The sequence below is a fragment of the Odocoileus virginianus genome, chromosome 14 (assembly GCF_023699985.2).
Source record: "Odocoileus virginianus isolate 20LAN1187 ecotype Illinois chromosome 14, Ovbor_1.2, whole genome shotgun sequence".
NCBI classification, from domain to species: domain Eukaryota; kingdom Metazoa; phylum Chordata; class Mammalia; order Artiodactyla; family Cervidae; genus Odocoileus; species Odocoileus virginianus.
Genome location: NC_069687.1, coordinates 66,237,023 through 66,255,003, shown reverse-complemented (window position 1 = coordinate 66,255,003; position 17,981 = coordinate 66,237,023). Strand labels below are relative to the sequence as shown.

The following is a 17,981-nucleotide window of genomic DNA, read 5'->3' as shown; positions in this document are numbered from 1 at the left end:
AGCAGTAGGGCTCATGAAGAGTTGAAGCTGGTGCTATACAAAGCAGAGTCAACAGAGACTGCAGACTAGGCTGCCACGGTCAGTATTAACACTAGACTGTCAAACCTGCCACCCAGTACAATTATTCACTTTGATATCAAATCATCATAAGACATCTGTGACAATTCAATTTCCTGATCTCTTTTCGGATGGCTCTTCTGTTTCTTTTGCTGGATCCTTATTCTCCTCCTGTTCCATAGATTAGGACAATGACCAAAGTCCTGCACACAGATCTCTCTGCTCTCTCTAAACCTCTTTCTTGACTTCAGTCATTCTCCATGTGTTAATGACCACAACCTTAAGTGTAACTTCCAAAACTTCATCTTCTGGTCCATCTTATGAGTCATGGAGCTTTGTAAATTAATCCAGTTCTTATTTGCAAAACTCTGTGTCTTAGGGTCCTGGGATTGTTCTTCTTTGGCCCCCAGTTCTTAGGCCAAAGCTTAATATGAAGGAACAAGAAAATCTCAAGCTGTACTCTGAATAATGGTTTATTGTTTGGTAAATGCCCCTTCCACTAAACACTAAGTTCCTTGAGGGCAGAGAGTATTCACCTGTGGTACCAAAACAAACATGATCATTCAGTAAGTTCATGTCAAAATATGCACAGCTTTCAGTGCAATGTAACTCCCTTCTACACCATTTTTGATAACCAGTTGTCTCTTTTCCACTAAACAGTCATAGTTAAGGAATGATGGCCAGTTTACTACAGCAGTCTTTCCCAGTTTTGAATAGCTATAATGTTAAGAATTATACAATTAGAAATATTAGTAGTATTATAAGAAGTAATATTATAGTAATATTAAGAACTGATTTCCAGCATCTAAATTCCCTTGCTATGCTTGATGTGTGCCTCCTCACACTTTCTGCATGAGGAGGCAAAAATCCCATCTCTTACTACCTAAACTAAAAAGTGACAAATGCATTTTTTTTTCCTGACCCTTGGCATTTAGCACATGGTATGTGGACCTCACCTGGGTAGGCAGATCTGCATCTGGAACCCTGAATCTTAATTATCCAGGCAGGGAGAATCTAGAATTTATTTCACTTGTGACATCTAGTGTCCAGTGGTGGTATAGGCAGCACCCTATCCAGACAGCTCCTAAAAACTGACTTTAATTTTGATATAGGTAGCGACTATGATTTTACTAATGCCGTCTACTTCCCTAGAGCGTTTTTCTCCTCACTCAGCTTGGCCGTTTTTCAAGGCCCTACTCAAATGCCACCTGCACAGTGAAACATTAAAGGGACACCATAACAAAACTGACCCCTCCCTTCACGTGTCTTTACTGTAGGGTATACACCATTGACATGACATTCATACATAGCCCGATGGTTATTTAAATTTGTTCTTATTTAATCCCCCACCACATTGTGAGAATCTTCCCGAGTCAAGTGGCAATTGCCATCTCTCTAAATTCCTTGCATTCTGCCTAACACATTGAGGTCACCAAGGGACATGTGGACACAGGGATGAACTGGGAGAGCAGAATTAAGATACATACACTACCATGTGTAAAACAGATCGCTCCTGTATAGCACAGGAAGCTTAGCTTGGTGTTCTGTGATGACCCAGAGGGTGTGGGAGGGAGGTTCAAGAATGAGGGAGTATATGTATACATGTAGCTAATTTATGTTGTTATACAGCAAAGACTAACACAACACTGTAAAGCAATGATATTCCAATACAAGATAATAAATAAAAGTTTAAAATATTTCTAAAATATTAAATTTGAAAGAGACGTGAATGAAACATAGGCCTATGTATTCATGTAACTAAGGAGAAAAATAAAGTTCAGATACATTATAGACTACCTAATTTCAGCCAGTCATGATTGGACTAAGTTAGAATGGTACCTTCCCGAGTCCTGAGTTGAAAAATCTTTGCCAAATGAAAACGAAAATCAGGTTTCATTTATTCAAGAACTTGGGGGTGATGACAAATGAAGGAGTATCTGGCTAATTCAGGCCCCAAATGCATTTGCTAGGCTATACTGTGAACAACACGAAGGCATCACTGTTGTCAGTCTTTGAACCCAGATCAATCCTTAATTTAGTGCGGCCTATCTCAGTCAGAAATAGAAGCCTGCAAAGGAAATTGAAAAGGGAAAAGCAGGGAGGGTGTGGTATATCCCAACACCTAAGGAGACTCAAGGAGAGCTATCAATTGTTAATTGTTAAGTGAGGGCTGAAAAATGGATTTTGCAAGATAGTACTCACTGGTGATGTTGAGAAGAACCATTTCACTGGAGTGTTGAAACCAAAACCTAAAGTGGGGAAAAAAAGAATAAAAAATAAGAAAATTAAGATAATGAGTATAGCCTTTTTTCCCAGAATGTTTTTTTTTTTATCAAGGGAAGCAAATAGTGAGGTGGTAAACTGACTGAGGTTGACTGTTCCTTGTTGAGTGGCTCAGCTGTATCTGACTCTTTGCGGCCCCGTGGACTGTAGCCCACCACGCTCTGTCCATGGGCTTTCTCATGCAAGAATACTGGAGTGGATTGTCATCTCACTCTCCAGGGGAATCCTCCCAATCCAGGGACTGAACCCACGTCTCCTACTTGGCAGACAGATTATTTACCACTGAAGCACCGGGGAAGCCCAATGAGGTTAAGGAAGGTTAGTATTATTTTTCAGATGGAAGTCATTACAGCATGTTTATTTGTTGATAGGGAAGATCCAGCCGGGGGGGGGAAACTGATGAAGAAAAAAGCAAGTATGGCCAAGCCCTCAAGTAAGCAAGAAAAAAATGGGCTCAAAAGCAAAACTTGATCTGTACTACGGTTGCTAATGGATTCAGAAGTGCTCACTAAATGTTGGCTATTATTATTTCTGATTGCTTAAAATTTTGAATAATGAATAGGCATCAGGTTTACAAAATATAAAATAACTGTTTAAAGACACACACAAGAGCTTGGACTTTAGCAGACTTGTTGTTCAGTCGCCCAGTCATGTCTGTTTGTGACCCCAAGGACTGCAGCTCACCAGGCCCCCCTGTTCCTCACCACCTCCTGCGGTTTGCCCAAGTTCAGGCCCATTGCATCGGTAATGTCATCCAGCCATCTCATCCTCTTGCCTTCTATCTTTCCTAGCATCATGGGCTTGTCCAATGAGTCGGCTGTTCACCTCAGGTGACCAAAAAATACTGGAGCTTCAGCTTCAGTAATTGACCTTCCAACGAGTGTTCAAGGTTGATTTCCCTTAAGATTGACTGGTTTGATCTCCTTGCTGCCCAAGGGACTCTCAGGAGTCTTCTCCAGCACCACAGCAGGCTGTATTAATTCAAATTCTAGTTCTACCACTTGTTTAAGGTATCTTTCTTCTTGGGACTCTGTCTTCCTCTGTAGAACCTCATAGGGTTTCCAAGGTGGCGCTAGAGAGAAAGAACCCGGCTGCCAATGCAGGAGACAGAAGAGACCAGTTTTCCTTGACGGGTCGGGAAGATCCCCTGGAGGAGGGCACTGGCAACCCACTCCAGTATTCTTGCCTGGAGTATCCCATGGACAGAGGAGCCCGATGTTCATAGAGTTCATAGAGTCGCAAAGAGTCTTACACGACTGAGTCGACTTAGCACGCACCCACCTCATAAGGCTGTTGGCGGGCTTAAATGTGATGATCTGTGTAAAAATTAACTGGCACTCTGTCTTATAAACGAGACTGTCATTCTGCCTATGATGCTTTTAGGCAGTGTCACACTCACTGAAATTTCTGGAACCCTAAGATAGGCACCACAGAGCAGAGCCTTCCAAATGCACACCGGCCAACGCGCTGTGAAGCCAGCACACGAGGGAATTCCCCCGCCGCCTCGCCCTCGAGCGACACTATCCCTCCAGAAAGCACTGTCTTTAGGGAAAACGAAGACCAAGAAACCCCAAAAACATCCAGAAAACCAACCGGAGTAAGGCTGACGAAACACAGAGCTAGTTTGAGCCTGCGCCAAACACGCCGTGGCTGGGGCGTGGCACTGTCTTAGGCGTTCCTTCCCCCTTTCCCTTTACGCGCTGCTAGGGCGGAAAGTATCGCGTGACGTGAGTTCTCGCGGGAATTGCATTCAAAAAGCCCTGGCGCTTACCCGAGTGTTCGGCGAGTGAGTGGGCCGGTGATTGTGCGCTGCCGCCGTGGAGTTAACGTCGGTAATCTGAGCGCGGAGCGGTGCAGCAGCAGGGGAAGAGGTGAGGGCAGAGGTGGGGGCCAGGGACCCGGAGCGAGGTGCGTTTGAAGGGGGAAACACGGGGGCGGCGTAGAGAAGGGCTCCTAGGGAGAGGAGGGCAGGGCCTAGGAATACCTGGGGCCTAGGTCCCCGCCCAAGCTTTTAGCTGGAGCAGCTTTTTCGGCGGAACTCAGCTCTTACAGACCAGGTTCCGAGCCGGCCTTAATATTCCGCTGGGCCGCTTTGACTTCTCCCGGGAATTCTGCGTAAATACGGAAAGTCGGGTCCGTTGCCTGGGTCTGGGGGATAACGAACAGTGGATCTGCGCTGGCTGTATGACGGCCGGCTGTATGACACTTGTGGCAGTCCGATTCGAGAAAGGCTACAAATGTGAAATACACTCTGGATTTTAAAGACTACACTCTCGATAATATGAAGACTACATATTGAAATGATAATCTTTTGGATATATTGCGTTAAATAACGTATTGTTAAAGTGAATTTCACCAGTACTTTTTAAAATAAATGTGGCACCTAGAAAATTGAAAATCAACATGTCTTGTTTGCACTGTATTTCTACTGGACAGCGCTGCTCAGACAAATTGCGTGTAGGATTCCGCTCTAGCTGCTTTTTACCCATTGCTGGTTTAACGTTAAACAAAAACCCTATTGTTACTGACCTTGTTTTATGGATGACTAAATAAGGCATCTCGGAGAAGGCAATGGCACCCCACTCCAGTGTTCTTGCCTGGAAAATCCCAGGGACAGGGGAGCCTGGTGGGCTGCCGTCTGTGGGGTCGCACAGTGTCGGACACGACTGAAGTGACTTAGCAGCAGCAGCAAACAAGTCATCTGGTCCCATCACTTCATGGGAAATAGATGGGGAAACAGTGACTGACTTTATTTTTTTGAGCTCCAAAATCACTGCAGATGGTGATTGCAGCCATGAAATTAAAAGACGCTTACTCCTTGGAAAGTTATGACCAACCTAGACAGCATATTAAAAAGCAGAGATATTACTTTGCCAACAAAGGTCCATCTAGTCAAGGCTATGGTTTTTCCAGTGGTCATGTATGGATATGAGAGTTGGACTGTGAAGAAAGCCGAAAAATTGATGCTTTTGAACTGTGGTGTTGGAGGAGGCTCTTGTCTCAAGAGTCCCTTGGACTGCAAGGAGATCCAACCAGTCCATCCTAAAGGAGATCAGTCCTGGGTGTTCTTTGGAAGGACTGATGCTGAAGCTGAAACTCCAGTACTTTGGCCACCTGATGCAAAGAGCTAACTCATTTGAAAAGATCCTGATGCTGGGAGGGGTTGAGGGCAGGAGGAGAAGGGGACGACAGAGGATGAGATGGCTGGATGGCATCACCAACTTGATGGACATGAGTTGGGGTAATCTCCGGGAGTTGGTGATGAACAGGGAGACTGTGCTGTGATTCATGGGGTTGCAAAGAGTCGGACACGACTGAGTGACTGAACTGAACTGAACTGAAACAAGACATTGGAGAACTTGTCCAAGTTGATGCTGCCAGTTAGTACTGAAGGTGGGGTGACAATTCAAGCAGTTTGATCCCCTGAGCTCCCTGTCTGCTACATGCTCCTTTTTGTTCTAAGAAGCAGAACAGAAAAGTGGTTAGGAGCACCAGGCTATGGAACCAAATCCTGTTCCCATCTCACTTAGCCACTGGGTTATCAGTGTTATCACCTGTTATCAGGTTATCACCTCATAACCCTGGGCAAGTTACTTAACCTTTCAGTTTGCACCTATGTAAAAGCGGGGGGTTGTTGTTCAGTCGCCAAAGTAGTGTCTGACTCTTTGAGACCCCATGTACTGACTGCGGGCTAGCATGCTGCAGTCCATGGTTTGGGGGGAGGGGTGACCCTTTTATCTCATAGGGTTGTTGAGAGGATTCAATAAAATAATGTTTCATTTCAGTTCAGTCGCTCAGTCATGTCAGACTCTGCAACCCACGGATGGCAGCACGCCAGGCCTCCCTGTCCATTGCCAGCTCCCAGAGTTTACTCAAACTCATGTCCATTGAGTCGATGATGCCATCCAACCTTCTCATCCTCTGTCATCTCCTTCTCCTGCCTTCAATCTTTCCCAGCATCAGGGTCTTTTCAAATGAAGTTAGTTCTTCGAATCAGATGGCCCAACTATTGGAGTTTCAGCCTCAGCAACAGTCCTTCCAGTGAATATTCAGGACTGATTTCCTTTAGGATGGACTGGTTGGATCTTCTTGCTATCCAAGGGACTCTCAGGGGTCGTCTCCAACAGCACAGTTCAAATGCATCAATTCTTCGGTGCTCAACTTTCTTTATAGTCCAACTCTCACATCCATACATGACTACTGGAAAACCATAGCTTTGACTAGATGGACCTTTGTTGGCAAAGTAATGTCTCTGCTTTTTAATATGCTGTCTAGGTTGGTCATAACTTTTCTTCCAAGGAGCAAGCATCTTTTAATTTCTTGGCTGCAGTCACCATCTGCAGTGATTTTGGAGCTCAAAAAAAAAATGAAGTCTGTTACTATTTCTCCATCTATTTCCCATGAAGTGATGGGACCAGATGCCATGATCTTAATTTTCTGAATGTTGAGTTTTAAGCCAGTGTTTTCACTCTCCTCTTTCCTTTTCATCAAGAGGCTCTTTAGTTCTTCTTAGCTTTCTGCCATAAATGTGGTGTCATCTGCATATCTGAGGTTATTGATATTTGTCCTGGCAATCTTGATTCCAGCTTGTGCTTCCTCCAGCCCAGCGCTTCTCATGATGTACTCTGCATATAAGTTAAATAAGCAGGGTGATAATATACAGCCTTGACATACCCCTTTCCCTATTTGGAACCAGTCTGTTGTTCCATGTCCAGTTCTAACTGTTGCTTCCTGACCGGTGTACAGATTTCTCACGAGGCAGGTCCCGTGGTCTGGTATCCCCATCTCTTTAAGAATTTTCCAGAGTTTGCAGTAATAATGTTTGCAAAGCATCAAGTGCGATATCTGGTACATATTAGCTATATTTTTTATTCAACCCTGGCTACCTTTCTCTGCAGATTGATAGGTTACTCTTAGACTTTCATTAAACCTGTTAAAAAGTCACTTCCTCAGGGGAATCTTTCTTGTCCTTATTTCTTCTGACCCTGGCCACACGCCACCACCCAGATTAAGACTGTCGCCATGAGTTATAGGCTCAGATAGCACCATACTCTCCCTCTTGCACTTACCACTCTTGTAACTTTACATTATCAGTTATTCAACATCTTTCCAGTAGTAGACTGTAAGATTCAAGAAGGCAGGCATATTGTCTGATTTGAGGGTCACATTGTGTCCTCAGCAACAGCACAGTACCTGACACATAGTAGGAATTCCAGCAAATCTTTAAAGTGAATGAGAGCTAATTTTGTGGCTGCCTTGGACATTAATGGCTGGGATATCTTGAGGCTAGTCCCATATCTTCTTTGGTAAATACTGATGACAGTAGTACTTAGCTCAGGTCCATTAAGAGAAGTAAAGGTGATAGTGCATTTGAAGCACTTCTGCCTGACAAATGTTAAATCCTTAGCAAATACAAATTATTATTAACAGCTCAACAATTAATGCCTGGCTCCATCATGTACAGGCTTTAGAGAGGTCTTGCATTTTAGAGCAGTGATAGCCAGTCCTGGATAACATAGGATTCTTTTTTTTTTTTAACCCCCTCTTCTAAAACCCTATATTTCCTCCTCCATCTTCATTCTCAAAGACCTTCCTTCCTAATTTACTGATAAACTGAATCAGAAGGGCACTCATGCAGACGCTGAACACTGTTTACCTACTTATCAGTGTCTGTACCCATATACTTTACTTTCCTTTATTTTTTTCCCAGTTTTTTAAATACATTTTTTTTCCATTTATTTTTATTAGTTGGAGGCTAATTACTTTACAGTATTGTAGTGGTTTTTGCCATACATTGACATGAATCAGCCATGGATTTACATGTGTTCCCCATCCCGATCCCCCCCTCCTGCCTCCCTCTCCATCCCATCCCTCTGGGTCTTCCCAGTGCACCAGCCTTTCCTTTAATTCAGATGAAACATTCATGTACCTGTCCAGAAATCAGACCCTGCACATTCATTACTCCAGTAGTTCTCCATGTCTTCTATATCATTAGTTTTTCTTTGCGTGATCTCTCCTTTGTCATACAAGCTTGCTGTTGTTTTTTCTTAAAGAGTTTTTCATCTTAAAAAAAAAGACCCTACTGTATTTCCAGCTACTGCACTGTTTATCTGCTCTTTGCAGCAAAATTGTGCTTGCTATCTACTGTTCTACCATTCTCTCCAATTAATTCCAGTCAGGCTTTTGCCCCAGTCTCCCCATCAAAACTATTCTTGGGGTCATCTTCTAGTTGACCTCCATGAATTTAAATCCAACAGCCGGTTCTCAGTGTTCACCTTATTTCATTTAGCATTTGGTGCAGTTTATCATCTACCTCCTTAATACATGTTTGTTTATTGAGTCCTAAGACAGCACATGCTCTTCCTTTTCCTCCTAGCTCACTGATCGTGCTTGAGTATCCTTTGCTGTCTTCTTTCCCACCTCATAACAGGTCTCCATCCTTTGTCCTCTTCTCTTTAATTATGCTCATACTTTGATGAACAGAGAACTCAAAAATTTATGCTAATAACTCCCAAATTTATACCTCCAGCTTATAGCCTTCTCTTACTCTTAGAGCTGTTACTTACTTGACATATGTCATGTTTTAAAACTTAAACCTCTCATTTTCTTTCCAGAACATCTGTACCCACAGTTTTTGATGTGTCAGTTATTGGCAAATCTATTCTACTAGTTGCTCAGCCAGAAGCTTTGGAGGCCTTTTAAGATTCTCTTTCACACATCACACATTCCATTTGTCAGAAAATCATGTTGGCTCTGCCTTCAGAATACATGTTAAATCTCATCACCTTCTGTGGCAGCCACTCTGGTGTGAGTGGTCATCCCACCTCATCTTTCTGCTTTCAACTTCCTTCCCTCCCAACTAGTCAGCTTGTCCGCCAAAATGACCCTTTTAAACGTAGCCTTTCTCTACTCCAGACTTCGCAGTGACTTCCCATTTCACCCAGAGTAGAAGCCAAAGCTTTTGTTCACAATGGCCTGGTCTCCATATTCTCCTCTGCTATCTCCTCTGACCTATATTCTATCTTGTTCATTCTTTGGACTTCTTCCACTGTACCGCTGCCCCTCTACCCGGAACATGCTTTCCCTGCTGCTAAGTCGCTTCAGTCATGCTTTCCCTAATGGCTAATTCTATGATTCGCTGCAAGGCTTTGTTCAGAAGTCACCTGAGGGGCTCCCCATTCAACACATTTTTAATTTCTTTCTAGTTAGAATACAGCCACTTCTTTCAAGCTCACTTATCCTGTTTTATTTTTTTTCCATTTTTACTTTCTAGTGCATTTAGTTATTATATTATTATTGCTTGTCTTCTCCTACTGGAGGGTAAGTTTTATGAACGAAGAGCCTTTTCGGGGTCCGTTTGACCGCTGGTTGAGGTATCTGAAGTGCCCGGGTTGGAGCTTGGCGCATAGGCATTCAAGAAACGTTTGTTGAATGAATGACTCCCATCGACTGCAGACATGGGAGAATACCTTAAAAATGACTTGTTGCTCTTTGAATTCAAAGCTGAGTTAAGTCTAGCCTAGGAGCCTGGAACCAGTTAGGGAAGAATGATGAGTGAGGTTGTGCTCTATATTAAATGTTTAAGTCTTTGCTTGAAAATCTAGAATGAGGTTGTTCTTTAATTATTGTAAACATGGTGTCTGTTTTGCATGTGTTCTTATGAATAACTAGCAAAATGCTAGTGAGTCTGTTTTTAATAAAGTACATTTAATGTGGCAAATTTAATGTGTTCAGGAAGTTAACACTGTTGTGAAAACTTGTGGACATGCTAGTCCTTACCTTATCAATCTTATTCAAAGGTACCTTTTTATATTTAAGTAGAAGTTACGCTACTATGAAGTTTCTTGATTTCTGTTGCTGTTCTCTTAACTTGGTTACCTGTATAGTGATATAATTATGAGATCATCCTACCTTAGCATTTAAGAAATCTTAGCACACAACAACTGAATAGTTGCCTAATACTGTATTCCTTAGAAGCAAAATTAAATTGTATTCATCTTTTCTTTTTTTTTTTTTTGCTCTATTTGATTTGTTCTCAAATTGGGTAACAAAATAGTCAGACCTTACTCATAACAAGAAGGCAAATTTGACCATTTAAAAGTCAAAGAGAAAATCTTCGATACTGTGTTTTCATGTGGCAGTCATATTGAATGTATACATACATACGCAACACACTTGTGTCTTTTATTAGTGACATAAAGTTTTTTGTTTAAGTTTAGATACTTTTATTTCTTCTATTTACAGTAGACAGGAAGAAAATCATGGAGGCAGATGTAATAGCAGATCTTCAGCGCAAACTCAAAGAGACTGAACAAGAGCGGCTGAAAGCGGCACAGTATGGTTTACAGCTAGTGGAGAGCCAGAATGAACTGCAGAATCAACTGGATAAATGCCGTAATGAAATGACGGCCCTGGCTGAGGTAGGACGCTGGACTCCTCTGCTCACCAGCTTGTGCTTAGCCACTGAAGATTGCTGTTGTCCAGTAGTCATTAATATTATTAATGTAATATTTTTCTTTTCTGAAAATTTTAGATCTAATTCCCACCCATCTGCAGGGAAATGAACTAAATAAATCTCTAATTTTTTTTTTTCTGACTCTCTGTTCTGAGTTTGAAAAATATGTTCTCTTTCTTTACTCCATATTGAATTTTAGACTTTGGTTTGTCTTGATGCTACACCAAGTCTTTAGTTCTGTCCTAAAGTCTAGACTTTTGTATTCAGTTGCCCACTCATGGTCATCTCAGACTTAACATAAACAGAATAGTTGATTCCTTACCCACTAACCAAACATGCTCTTGCAGAATTCTTTACCTTACTTGGTAACTATAGAAACATTTATCCAGTTACTTGAGCCAAAAATCTAGGAGTTTTACTCAATATCTTTCTGTCCCATATTTCTCATATTTAATCCACTAGTAATCTCTCAAAACTTGACCTACAGAACATCTGGTGCTCTGGGTCAGACCACCATCATCTCTCCCTTGGACTGTTACCATAGCCTCCTGACTAGGTTGCCCGTCTCCCAGATTGCCATTCACACCAATCACTCTTTACACGTCAGCCGGGCGGTCACTGAGGAGCACATGAAAAATCATGTCACAGTTCTGCTGAAAGCACAGAGCAGCTTCCCGTTTTATCTACAACAGAACCTGAATTCTCTGCCTGGGTTTGTAGATCTCCATGTAACGTAACCTCTCTCAACCTTTGACCTTATCTTATGAATTACTTTCCCCTGTTCTTAACTATATTAGTCCTGCCTTATGGGCTCCACAGGAGCTGTTGCCTCCATCTGAGTTATTTGTCCCCACCCTCACGAGAGAGGGGAATTTTGTCTCTCTTGTTCACGGCTGCATCCCTAATATCTGACATGCTTTTATTAAAAGAATGAATAAATCAGTTTTACTTAGAAAATGCTCAGTAATGTATTTAAACTTTGATCTCCAAATTTAAACTGGCAGTTAAAAAAACTAATGACCACCCTTATTGTTATTTTTTCCTTTTAAATCTATTTTTATCTTATTTTTTTAAGCTTGTTGAAGATGTTTGAACTAATGACATTTTCTTCATTTTACTTAGAGCTACAAGTAGAGAATATTGTTATGAAACCAAATAATTCTTACTAGGAAAACTTAAGTGCTATTAATTTTTTTTTTTTCTTCCTAGCAGCGACTACTTGACTTGACAGCCATAGATCACTTTTTACTTCTTTTGCAGGACATAGAAGCAATTACTGTATCCCCAGCATGAACTTTAATTTAGTCTCAAATCGCCTCTCAGGGGTTTTTTTTTTACATTAATACTAGCTATAGTTATTCCAGATTTAACATGTGGTTGTTACTTAGAAAGCAACAAATGTGTGAAATAGGAATGATTCAAAGATGAAACCTGCTTATGTGTGATGGCTTTATTTTTATGTAACTGAATTATAATTGAATGTGTTTTCAGAGCTATGAACAAGAAAAATACACTCTTCAGAGAGAAGTTGAGCTCAAGAGTCGAATGTTAGAAAGTCTGAGCTCTGAATGTGAAGCTGTTAAACAGCAACAGAAAATGCATCTGGAGAAATTGGAAGAAACGCTGAGCAGAGGCCACGGGCAGGAAGTGAATGAACTGAAAAGAAAGGTCTGTGACCTGTGCATTTTGGAGCAGAAGTATCTCATGCTCATGCAATCATTTGTAAACTTTAGATGATGAAAGATTTTCTTACTACCATCTATGCAAAATAGCTGAGATGAGGGGTTCCATCATCTTAATGTGAGGAGTGGAAACACTGAGAAACAGTAGTTTACCTTAGCGGTTTGTTTGAATAACATTTTAGTAGTTAAATTGAATTATTTAATTTTAGCAACTGCGTATTTGTGAAGGAGCTTTAGCTCTGATCAGCAAGGCCTCCTTGAGAGTGCTCAGGATACCGGTCCCTTTTCAGAAAGACTAGTTTCCTAGCCTTCCCTGAAACTTGCGGTGCACTTCATACTTCTGCAAAGAAACCAATAGTTTTTGGTAAATTAATGTGCATTAGAGTTGTATATTTTACAACTATAAAATGTATATTTTACAGTTTGTTTATTGAAGATAAACTAATACATATGATCCAGTTCATACACAACTCCTTAAGAGTGGTACCATTATTATCTCCATATAGCATGAGAAAACCAATGTTTAAACAGATTGAGTAAAGTTGGACAAGATTATAGAACTAGAGACTATCAGTCAAATTTTAGTTCTCTTATTTCAAAGCCTGCTTCATTGTGTTTCATGTAGCATCTTTTAAGATTTTTATATATGTACCACCTGTGCTGTTAGTTAATTCTCATTAAATAGACTCTCCTTTAAATGTTCTCTAATTTTAAGTAACAATATCAATGAAATATGTTTGAGCTGGTAATTTTTTTTTCCTAATATGCAGGAAAATATAACTATCAAAATATGCTTTCATGCAATGCATAGAATCATCTTGCTTACCACTCTGACAAATAATAATCCAGCTTGTCTGAAGCTACGCAGGTTGAGACACCAATAACTGATATGGATGCTTTTTTTCTTCTTCATGTATATTTTCAGTTTAGCAATAACTTTCAGTACCTAAACAAAAAAAGAGTAATGTACGAAATATTGAGTCTAAAGTGAGGCCATTTATAGAGATGGCTTTTTGGTAAAGACTAAATCATTCAAAAAATATTTTCAGTCTTACTTATGTTCTCAGATTACTTGTACCAATAATTTGGAATTTTACTTGCCATCTTTCTTTCACTTATTTCTCGCATTTCTCACATCAACAAGCTCTTAAGAACTTAAGCTACAAAATATCTGTCTCTGCTACTCTGTAGTGCAGCTCACCATCATCTCTCCACCACTGTCCAGGTAGCCTGTTTCCTTTATTGCTGTCATGCCATTCATTTTTCACACGGCGGCAACATGGCCAGGAGTCCAGACCTACTCTGATTACGTGTAAGGATTGTTTGTGTGCTTATAAAATAAGGCACGTCACTGCCTATTAAAAGGTGCTTAGCTTTGGCCAAATAGGAAATCCCAGTCATATCATACAGTAAGTTTGGGTCATTCAGTGATGTTTTTCAGAAGGATATACACATATCAACATACATCAATCAGCTGAAATTTTTATTTCACATGATAAAATTGAAAGGGGAAAAGAAAATAGAAGTCTCTTTTATTTTTTAAATAGTAAATATCAGGATATAGTCTCGGAATGTTGAGACCCTATTCAATATAATTCAATACAGATGATAATGGTAACCCTGGACATCAAGTAAAAGACTTTTATTAACAACAAACCATTTAGTGAATGTTAGATGTGATGCTGAATGTTTAACCCACCCAATCTCGGTTGAGAGCTGCACAACAACGCAGGTAGAATCACTTATAGTCTTACATTTGAGGAATGTGAGACAAGTTAAACCTTGACCTGACCCTAAAGCTTCATCCTCCTGCTGTAAGGAGGATGTGACGCATATAGGCATACCTCTGAGATACTGCAGGAAAAGTTCCAGACCACTGCAGTAAAGTGAGTCACATGAATTTTTTAGTTTCCAAAGTAGTCTTTTAAAGTGTGCAATAGCTTTGGGTCTAAAAACAGCAGTGTGTATACCTTAATTTTAAAATATTTTATTGCTTGAAAATACTGACCATGATCTGAGACTTCAAAAAAAAAGTCATCTTTTTTTTTTTCATCTATGTTGATGGCTGCTGACTGATCGGGGCAGTGGTTGCTGAAGGTTGGGTTGGCTATGGCAATTTCTTAAAATAAGTCAACAGTATCAATTGACTCTTCCTTTTATGAGCAGTTTCTCTGTAGCATCAAAGCAGTTTGATAGCATTTTATCCACAGTAGAACTTATTTCAAAATTGGACCCAATTGTCTCAAACTCTGCTGCTGCTGCTCAGATGCTCAGTAGTGTCCAACCTTTATGCCTCAGACCCCATGGACTATATAGCCTGCAAGGCTTCTCTGTCCATGGGATTTCCCAGGCAAGAATACTGGAGTTGGTTGCCATTTCCTCCTCCAGGGGACCTTCCCAATTCAGGGATCAAACCCACCCACGTCTCTTACCTCTCCTGCGTTTTCAGGTGGATTCTTTACCACTAGTGCCACCTGGAAAGCCCAGTCTCACACTCTGTCACTACTTTGTCAACTAAGTTTATGTCCTGTTCTAAATCCTTTGTTGCCATTTCAGCAGTCTTCACAGTATCTTCACCGAGGGCAGATTCCATCTCAGAACCACTCTCTTTGCTCATCCATAAGAAGCAACTCCTCATCTGTTAACACTTAATCATGAAATTGCAGCAGTTAAGTAGTAAGAATTAATAGTCAAAAATTACTCCTTGATCCTATAGGCTGCAGAGTGGATCTTGTGTTACCAGGCACGAAAACAACCTGAATCTTCTACATCTCACTTTGGTGACCAGGTGCATTTTCAGTGAGCAGTAATATTTTGAAGGAACTCTTTTTTTTCTGAGCAGTAGGTCTCAATAGTAGACTTCAAATATTCAGTAAACCATGTTGTAAACAGATGTGCTGTCAGCCAGGTGTTGTCCCATTTATAGAGCACAAGCAGAGTAGATTAAATGTAATTTTTAAGGCCCTAGGATTTTTAGAATGCTTAATGAGCATTGGCTTCAACTTCTTTTCTTAAACTTCATGAACCAACCTCTGTTAGCCTCAAAATTTTCTTCTGCCTCTCAACCTGCCTCTCAACCATCATAAAATTGAAGACAGTTTGTATTAGACTTTGGCTTAAGGGAATGTTGTTTCTGGTTTGATCTGCTGTCTGGACCTCAAAAATTTTCTCCATATCAGCACTAAACTCTTCAGCTTCCTTATCATTTGTATGTCCTCTAGAGTAGCAATTCTAACTTCCTTGAAGAACATTTCCTCTCAATTCACAACTTGGTTAACTGACGCAAGAGGCCTAGTTTTCAGCCTGTCGACTCTCAATAAGCCTTTTGTCACTAAGCATAATCATTTCTAGTTTTTGATTTAAAGTGAGAGGTGTGAACACTCAGAGGCCATTATAGGGTTAGTAATTGACGTAATTTCATATTGTGTCTTGGAATAGGAAGATCCTAGGAGAGGAAGCAGAGAAGGCAATGGCACCCCACTCCAGTACTCTTGCCTGGAAAATCCCATGGACGGAAGAGCCTGGTAGGCTGCAGTCCATGGGGTCACTAAGAGTCGGGCATGACTGAGCGACTTCACTTTGACTTTTCACTTTCATGCATTGGAGAAGGAAATGGCAACCCACTCCCGTTTTCTTGCCTGGAGAATCCCAGGGACAGAGGAGCCTAGTGAGCTGCCGTCTAGGGTCGCACAGAGTCGGACACAACTGAAGCGACTTAGCAGCAGCAGGAGAGGAAGAGAGAGAGGAATGACCATTCAGGGGAGCAGTCAATTTGTCAATTCAATTCACCCTCTTAAAGGAGTGTGGTTTGTGATGCCCCGAAGCATTTACAATAGTAACATCAAAGATCACTGATCACAGGTCATTATAACAAATAAAATAATGAAAAGATTTGAAAGATTGTGAGAATTACCAAAATATGGCACAGAAACAAGAAGTGAGCAAATGCTATTGAAAAGACTTGCTTGGCTCAGGATTGCCACAGACTTTCATGTGTGAAAACAACGCAGTGTCTGGGAGGTGCAGTTAAGCAGAGCGCAGTAGGACGAGGCGTGCCTGTGCTAGTTTTCCAAGGCTGAAGCAACGTGACGTGTTTGGAAAAGGGGTTAAATAATTTTGCTCAGCTTGATTGCCTTCCAGAATAGTTGTCCTGCAGGTACCAGAACCGTTTGTACTGCAATTGTATGTTCTGATGACCTTTACTACCTTTTACTATATAAGATTGTGAATTTTCTTTTTTTTAGTTAGAAACACTGAAAGCTGAGTTAGATGAAGCTCGGCTAAGTGAAAAGCAGCTGAAGCACAAAGTGGATCATCAGCAGGAACTCCTTTCTAGTAAATCAAAGGAAATGCAAATAATGTCTGAACGTGTACATGAAAGTATGTCTTCAGAGATGCTGGCTCTTCAAATTGAGCTGACTGAAATGGAAAATGTGAAGGTAATTTTTATGGCATGTGTATTATGGACTTTTCTCCTTTTTCTGACTGTGTATTTTTCATGTTTTTGTAATAATCCTTATGAGCTATTTTTAAGACTGAAATATTTTTTTGCCTAACTTTGATCTAATTAAATAAGTTTTTAAATGGATTCCTTCAAATACAGTAAAGCTTTAGGTTAGATGACTATGTAAGGCAGTATTATTAATACTTTTAGATTAATGGAACCTCTGGAAGAATTTAGACATTTATTCTGATTCTAGTTTGTGTCATAAAAGCCCAATATAAAAGTTGGTCCAGCAGAAGTTGATTTGCTGTTCAGCTGCTCAGTCGGGTCTGACTGCTGCGACCCCATGGACTGCAGCACCCTATTGTTTTGCCGAAAGTTTTCACTTTCGTCTCAGGTTCAAAGGATTTGTTAACAAATTAAGCCACTTGTTCTATATAAATAATACAAATGTTTGTTAGAGAATTATCTAGCTTACTTTCAATATACTAACATTAAAAGAAAAGAGAAATAGAACAGAGGATATGTCACCAAATTGGCTTTTTACCAAGGTCCAGACTCAAGCGGTGCTGGGAAGTCCTGTGTCAGAGCACATCTGGTGTCCCAATTGTCCCAAGGTCCCAGGCAGCATGTCCGCTCCTTGGGTTAGACTTCAAAAAATTGCAGTTCAGGGTTCCCGCTTATAATCCCAGGATGAAAACTGGTATAATCATCAGTTTGTGACCAAATTGCGAGCCTGGTTTCATGTTAATGCTGTTTGTTTTGTCTTGTAAAACTTGGAATGTTGTTATGCCGGGGCTTGGTTGGCCAGGGTCCCTCCAAGGTCTCAAAATTCTTCCCCATCTTATCTGTGGTGCTGCATGCCTTGCACTCACAGCAGGCCGTCACTCACAGTCAGGGTAGTGTCCAGGCAGGCTAGAAGCAAGGTCAGAGGCCTGCTCTGCTTTGTCTCTGAAGCCTAAACAAGACCATTTAATTTCCCTAACACCTGTCCTTCACTATCTCCCAAAGTTTTCTCAAACTCATGTCCATTGAGTCAGTAATGTCACCTAACCATCTC

The 17,981-nt window shown here is 40.9% G+C and overlaps 1 protein-coding gene across 5 annotated transcripts in view; it reads left to right on the top strand.

The window, feature by feature from the left end:
• The first annotated feature begins 4,059 nt into the window (after window positions 1–4,059).
• The window catches only part of SPDL1 (spindle apparatus coiled-coil protein 1), a 30,919-nt gene continuing 16,997 nt past the window's right edge, over window positions 4,060–17,981 (top strand). The window contains exons 1-4 of one of the 5 annotated variants that reach the window (XM_070476859.1): window positions 4,060–4,211; window positions 10,588–10,760; window positions 12,287–12,463; window positions 16,722–16,916. In XM_070476859.1, the coding sequence (XP_070332960.1) occupies window positions 10,602–10,760; window positions 12,287–12,463; window positions 16,722–16,916 (531 nt within the window). In that variant the 5' untranslated portion in view covers window positions 4,060–4,211; window positions 10,588–10,601. Of the gene's footprint in view, window positions 4,224–10,584; window positions 10,761–12,286; window positions 12,464–16,721; window positions 16,917–17,981 lie in introns of all 5 variants that reach the window. The other 4 variants (XM_070476858.1, XM_070476861.1, XM_070476860.1 and 1 more) reach the window with 4 other exon arrangements.